At 44.2% G+C, this 7530-nt stretch overlaps 1 protein-coding gene across 1 annotated transcript; it reads right to left on the reverse strand.

Annotated features, from left to right (window-relative positions):
* Window positions 1–676: 676 nt before the first annotated feature.
* Window positions 677–6974, reverse strand: LOC118386642 (zinc transporter 1-like). Its single transcript, XM_035774351.2, has 2 exons — window positions 6029–6974; window positions 677–3332 (listed from the first exon to the last, which is right to left on the reverse strand). The coding sequence occupies exons 1-2, from the start codon at window positions 6615–6617 to the stop codon at window positions 2401–2403; spliced, it is 1521 nt and encodes a 506-aa protein (XP_035630244.1). The 5' UTR covers window positions 6618–6974; the 3' UTR covers window positions 677–2400.
* Window positions 6975–7530: the final 556 nt, after the last annotated feature.

Consider the following 7530-nt stretch of genomic DNA (forward strand, 5'->3'; position numbering starts at 1 on the left):
GCCTAGGCTAGAGCTAGACAAACTTGCCAATTAGCTTCAGCCGGCTGGAGTGTGACCATGGCAAAGTTGGTTTGACATTGGATAGCCCATGTACATTGTGTCATTTACCAATTGTCCCAAACTAGCCCCATAGGGATATTGAACGTCAAACCAAATTGACACTACAATAAATGTTTCCGACTCAACGATGCCACATAGGCCATTTTCAAAAGGAGAAGTTGCTTTTTAGGGGGAGTCGCTCTTTAAGGGTAGAACTAACCTCTTCCCCAGGCTAAGGCAGCCCTCCACACCTTTATGATTCAGAAGGGCTGGGTTAAATGAAGAAGACCCATTTCAGATGAATGCATCGCCTTCCATAAACAATTCTAAGTCGGCCTTAGTGGGATCGACCATAGAATTCTATGGGAGTTACCTTACTTTTCATCATTTTATTTTAGCGACTCAGAAGATTGTGGCGTGCTAGCATACGGGGAAGGTGTTGTGGGAGATGATTGGTTGGTGGATTAAGCAATGCCTATGCACCGGGAGTTTCTCCCAATATTTCTGTATTGGCTAACGAATGCCAAGTTTGACACACATTTGGGCGGAAGTTTCTGGGAGCGAGATCAAGGGTAGACCTAATGTCCAAAGAAACCACATATAAAAACACATTTTTAAAAATTACACAAAACAACAGTTTGACATCTGTACCAAACAGCCATTTTAAAATGTTCACAATGACACATTGACGGGTACTGTAATATATCAAAAACACATTGGCAGACATGTCATATTTAAAATCTGAAAAAACAAATGACACATACCTCAATTTGCACAGAGGGCTTGAGTCTCAAAAGACAATAAAAGTAACGAGACCTTTTCAAAAACAAAGGAACGTGTCAAAATACATTTCCCAATACAATTATTCTATATTGCATACACATTTACTTTGAGTGGAAATCTGAAATGCATCCTTGAATCAACATATAAATGATATCTTTGTGTTGATAATAATAATATTGAACGAGGGAATTTCCTTCCATCAGATTTCCCATTTAAAAAGGCCACTATAAGATGACTCTACATCGGCACATAAAGCCTCACAAATCCATTCACTAGAAAGAAGGGAAAAGATTCAGTGACATTTCATTTAATCTAGAAAGTTATTCTCGCTATCTGAGAAAACAAGGAAGTGGGCTACTGTTTTGTAGCAGTGTTAGCTCGTTTTGAAGCTCTGTGGCTGAAATAACACACTTCAGTTTGGTCATGCAAAGTTGCAGCAGAAGCACTCTGGACACTGTAAAAACATTCAGGATGGATTTTGACTAGGTCCCCTCCCCAACACATTCATGAGGAATATTAGTATGAATTTCAACAACCCATCCGATGGCTCTCCAGCAGAGATTTAAAACAGAATATTGTTTGGCATTTTGTAGTGCACATTTTCTTCAGTGATAGACCCTCAGGCTTGCAAGGCATCCGGTTTTGTTGTTGTTGAATAAAACGGTTGCTGAAGTTTGCTGATATACAAGATAGCCTACAGTACTTACGCGAACAGTACTCAGTGCTATTTCAAAGCCATTTGAATTATAGGCGTGGTGAGGTTTACACAGCGTCTGCCTTCAACTAACTACTGCCATTAAAACAGAGTCAAGGCCAGAATAAAAGTTTGAGAAAAATTCATAAAAAAAAAAAAACATTTTCAAAAACAAGTCTACAGCATAGATGGTTCGTCAAATATTCAGAAAAACTTCACAAATTAAATCTACCATCCAAACTAAATATTATAAATGCATCTACAGAGAAAATTATAGATCGTTACTAATAACTTAAATAAAATTGTAATAACAATTTTCTATTGTGGGGCCAAGGCTAAGAAAATTGATGTTCAAAGCCTATCCCCAAAAAATAAAAAAAGAATTCATAAATGAAAAGGTCCATAGATCAACAAAAAGACCTGCGGAGTAGACAGGTGTGCTTGGCCTTGCAAGTGTCGTGTTGGCTCATGGTACTTGCTGGAGGGGAGTCTCCATTCTGTCCTTTATTGAGACGCTTAGGCACAGAGACACCGTGGAGGGATGGGAAGATGGTGACACATCACAACCCGGCGCTAATGTGGGGAAGGATACACATGCAACAGGCCAGACCAGGCCGTGGCCCTGGCGGTTGCGGAGGTCAGAGGTGAGGAGGTGGCGAGGGGTTGGCAGTGAAGGGGGGGGGGGGGGTAGGCAGTGGGAGGGCTGAGACAAAGGTTGTCTTCGAACAAGTCTGCGGTAGTGGAGCCATTTTCCTACCAGTGTTTCCAGAATCAGAGCGCGCTGTACACACGACAACCCACTGTCAACTTTGGCTGGCACTTTTAAAAACTTCCATCCACTTTAGTAGTGATTCTATCCTTCCTCCGACTGTGTCCGGTCTGTCTCACAGAGAAGATTCCACCTCTCGGGTGATGATGACCTCGGGCTCCGGAGTCCGGGGGACCACCTGGACAACTGCAGCAGCCGCCTGCTCCAGAACTGAAGCTCCAGCTGCTCCCTCTGGGGTCTCGCTGATCACCTCCATTGCAGAGGCCGCCAGCACCTTCCCCTCGCCTGCCGGACCAGTGCCAGCAACACCCTGCTTGTCTGCAGCGCCACAGCACAACTTGGGCGCACACTGAGTCCGACAGGAGAGCTCGCAGAGGGAGGCACTTGACTCGGAATTGACCGTGACAAACTCGGGCTGGATGGTGGTGGCGTGGATGCCCTCGTCATGGAAGAAGTCCTTGATGCGCTTGGCCACGTCCATGTAGGATGTGGGGTCGTGGCACTTGATGTGCGCCGTGGCGATGATGCGCGAGCCCGCCAGCTGCCAGATGTGAAGCTCATGAATGGCCAGCACACCGTCCAGCGAGAGCAGCCGCTCGTTGAGGCGATGCATGTCGATCTGTTTGGGCACCGTCTGCAGGAGGATCAGCGCAGACTCCTTGAGCAGTGGGTAGGTGGTGTAGAGCAGGATACCCACCATGATGATGCACAGCGTGGGGTCAAGGTAGAGCACCCAGCATGGCCCCACCATGCTCCGCTGAAAGCCAGAACCGTTGCCGTCCATGGACAGGTCCACCAGGGTGTGGTTAACGTGCGGGTGGTCTGTCGAGAGGCATGGGTTGAAGCAGCTTTCGCCAGGCGGGCACGGCCGCCACACAAAGGTGAAGATAAGGGCGTTGACCACCACGATGACCGAGCCCAGGGCGTCGCCCAGCACGTGCAGGAACACGCCCCGCATGTTGAGTGAACCCTCGTCGTGGCTGTGGTCCATGTCCTCATAGGCGGCACTGCCGTTCATATGCACCTCGCTGTCGTTGCAAACAATCTCTGAAGGAAGAAGACGGGGACAAGGGGTTAAAGAGGTCAAGGTGGGGGGGGTTGTTCAAAAGCATAGCCCTGTTAGAAATACATCCTTCCCAGTTTGAGATAATTTTTTTCATGTTTTTCATTTAACTAGGAAAGTCAGTTAAGAACAAATTCTTATTTACAATGTTCAGACGCAGAATGACAGATTTCTACCTTGTCAGTTCGGAGATTTGATTTAGCAACCTTTCAGTTACTGGCCCAACGCTCTAACCACTAGGATACCAGCATTGATCTAGAAGTGATTGGATAGGTGAAAGCAAGGTGATCACCATCCCCAATGACAACCAATTCAGAGCCGAGATTACTTCAAGGAAGGTACAAAGGATGCATTTCTAGTATTTGAATAGAGACAACATTTTCGAGAGGATGATAGGAAGAATGGCAGAGACTCTTGCATCAATGGGATGGAGAAAAGAAAAACGCTGATAATTACAAAGACGAGGAATGACTGGAAATCTTAATTTTTAATGACTCACATCCAGCTGTGGTTTATTAGCTGCCTCATCCAACTACTGACCACCATATCAAACCATAATGATTGATGACTTCATCAGAGGTTTTGGAGGACATGGTTGATGTGCCATGTACGGCTGCCCGAGGCGATAAACACCTTGATAAGAAGCTAAGACTTGAATTAAAACCATTTACTTCAACGTAGAAAAAAATGTAGGCCGTAGTTCATCACCTTCCCAGTTCCCATTCTGGAAATGAACTCCAACCGGCGTGGTGGTGGAAGCCAGTAAATTAACCGACCACAACAGACTCCAATGCTTAACACCTTGAGGGAATTCAATTAATGTCTGCAGACAGCTTGATTGCCTAGCACTACGCTATGACTCATACGGCTACATAATGGCCAATGGCACCAGAACCAGCGCTAGGCTAATAGCCTCTGTCCCGGCACTCAGTGACGTAGGGGTAATTCATCAGGGCCTAATGGTGTGGCTGAATCAGGGGATTTCGGGCGTGTCACTGCTTGATCAGTGCATATGGAGGAGGGAGAAATGGGATCCATTTACTGAAACTGGCAGAGCCTGACAGGCCCATTGTAGAGGGGAAACTTAGTTTCCCGGTTTAACTATTTTCTGTCCCAAAAGGAGGCAGAGGGCAGCTCTCAGCTCACAGACCCTAATATCAGCAAGGAGATCATGGTCATTATCTGAATCTGGTAGATTGCCATGTTTACACCATGATATCCTGTTTATTTGATAAAACAATTGGTGACAAGAATCACTGAAGGCCTCTGACTGGGATTTATATGAACCATTTTTTTGTAGTATATAAACCACTTATAATATGTGGGTTTTGTGAAGGAAGACAACTTCCTGTTATGGTTGTAGAAGCACGAGTAGTGACAATATGGATTAAATGTCTTCTAATAAGTTCACGATTTGAAAGCTTGGACTAGGTCAGATTTATTTATTTGTTTAACCTTTATTTAACTAGTTAAGTCAGTTAAGAAAAAAATCGTATTTTAAATGACAGCCTAGGAAGAGTGGGTTAACCGCCTGTTCAGGGGCAGAACGACAGATTTGTACCTTGTCAGGTCGGGGATTTGAATTTATTAGAAGACATTTAATTCCGGTTGCTAGTCCAACGCTCTAACCACTAGGCTACCCTGCCGCCCCAGAATTTTTCCAGATAAGTTTGATTCAAATTCTTTGTAATATTACAGTGAGCATGCAAAGGGGGCACAGTTTTATGAAGCATTGTGTATTTTACAGCCAAGCAGAGGCATAACCTGGGAATAGGAATAACTGTCTTCCTGAAGTGGCAAAAAGAACGGTGGGAGTTCCTTGAGATAAGAGATTCAATTAAAAGGGACTGTTGTGCACTCTCATGGCCTCTGCAAAAGGGATTTCAAAATGGTGTGTGGAGAATAGGCATAGTCATGGGCCGCATTGTTCTGTATCAAGTCACTGCTGATACCAGTCACTGACGCCTACCAATATTACAATGAATTTAGCCTTATCACTGTTTCTGTTAAAAACTACAGATGTCATTGTGCCTCTGCCCAATCATTACACTTTGTGAGCCACTGGTCTGTCTGGTAAATGGCTCCTATAGCTTAGGCTATAGGAGCCCATTTGGCAACATATGATAGATATGCTGATGATGCCCAAGTCAGTAGACCCACATTAGCCCAGTTACACCTTTGAGATGGTAGTGGATATTGATCCAGCTACAATACAGAAGAAACCCAGCCAAGACCATGTGAGACTGGCTGTGTTGAATGTCTCTCCTCAAAGGCAAAGATATGAAAGGGTTAACCAGAACACCACAGAGATGGCTTTGGATTAAAGACCACTCCATATTGAGTAGGCCTTCAAATTTCAGTTCTTTGAATAAAATCCCCGTCAGTGTGAGATTATGGGAGTGTGTGGTCTGTTTGCCCCCCAATTATATAACATCTTATTTCAATCGATGAAACAACATAATATGAATATAATAATATAACATAAAACCTGAGACAGGCTAGTATGGTTGTTTCATATCTGATATCTTAATGAAGAGCTGTCTCGATATGATTCATAGTAGAACAATGAACCCGAGGTGAAAGAAATATCAGTATCACTGGGCGCCAAACTACACCAACACAGTAAGTTGACAGTATAGCTGCTTACTGTAAAATACAAATAATTAATGACATAACTTACCATGTCTACGTCTCTCAGTGTCCACGCCATTAGGGGGGCTGTTGTGGCTTCCCACCAGGTTGTTGGACTCCTCTCCTGATGATCCATTCGGTTTTTCTGACTTGCATATTTTACCCCTCTTGTTTTTCTTATTTCCATGAGAATGGCCTCCTCCGTGAGAGTGCCCGTGTCCACCACCTGCGTGTCCGTGGAACAAGCACAGCCCGAGGAGGTTGACCAGGAGCCCGGCGGCCCCCACACCGATTACTACATGGGGTTTCTCGATTTCATGTGGGTTGGTGAATCGCTCGACGGCCTCCAAGATAATGGTGAAACAGAGAGCTGTGAGGAACACTGCGTTTACGAGAGCCCCCATCACCTCCGCCCGGATCCATCCGAACGTGTTTTTTTTTGTCGATTGCGTCTTCTCAGAGAAGCGCACCGCCACCAAAGCCACAACCAGCGCAATGACATCCGATAGCATATGAAATGAGTCCGACAGCATTGCCAAAGATGCCGTGATCCGACTGACGACTACCTCTACAATAAAAAAACCAAATGTCAATGAAAGCATGCATAGTAGCCGCACACGATTAGGCTCACAAGCCATTTTTCTCCGCTGGGTCACTCGTTTAGCTAGATAACTGAGTTAGCTAGCTAGTTAGCTTACAATATGCTGGTAGCTATCTGTAGCGTGCCAATCGAGACTGGAAGCATATGATGGGATTCCATCACGTATTGTAAATATGTATATGCTCGTTAAAAATTCGTAATTATCGTACGATTTTTACAACCGACTCCAATTCCAGATAGAGCAAAAAAAACGATGTTGGGTCCTCAAAAGCGGCTAACTGGGAAAATTAAAAGACGGGTATATTTCAGAAACGTTAGCGTAGACTTTGATTTGCAGACGGCTGAAACTTTGCACCCGAGCCGGTAAAGTTTCCACAACGAATGAGGCACGCCCTGGTCTTTTGCTATTGGTCATTATGGATAAAGTAGAATTTGGTTGGTCCATTTTCCCAACCATTTCACATGGGCGGAGCCGAGCGTTGCTATGTAGGCACGTTGCGTAAAGCAAACATTTCGAGGTAGTCGTTTGGAATCAATCGTCAAAAATGTTGTGACTTCTTGTTTTTTTAGGATGGTGTATAGCATCTCCACAATGCCCGTTGTCTTATTTTTGTTCGCTAACAAAATGGTAACCACCCAATAGACATTAGGTTACTTAGACTACTGGTTAAGCACGATTACAAACTGAAAAGAAGCCTACACCTACTCTGAAAATATCTAAATGAAAATCGACATGTTGTTTCTCAATCTGTTTAAAAAATATATTTGTAAGGGAAAATGTCCTAGCAATACTTAAGTAGATTGAACAATTTAGAACGCATCCTGGCCATCATACAGTTAGTTACATGATAGTGGACCGCAATTTGTGTCATTGCGTGTCAAAAAAAGATATACATCAAATAACGCTATTTGACGTACCAAATTAGCTTGTTGACTAATCAGGACCTATA

Source organism: Oncorhynchus keta, chromosome 8, assembly GCF_023373465.1.
Source record: "Oncorhynchus keta strain PuntledgeMale-10-30-2019 chromosome 8, Oket_V2, whole genome shotgun sequence".
Classification (NCBI taxonomy): domain Eukaryota; kingdom Metazoa; phylum Chordata; class Actinopteri; order Salmoniformes; family Salmonidae; genus Oncorhynchus; species Oncorhynchus keta.

What these genes read in the sequence shown, in the direction of transcription:
- LOC118386642 (XM_035774351.2), bottom strand. Translation starts at nt 6,617, where the DNA reads ATGGCTTGTGAGCCTAATCGTGTGCGGCTACTATGCATGCTTTCATTG. An exon ending in CACTGAGAGACGTAGACATG is followed by an intron (nt 3,333 to 6,028) that starts GTAAGTTATGTC and finishes TTCTTCCTTCAG; the next exon opens with AGATTGTTTGCAACGACAGC.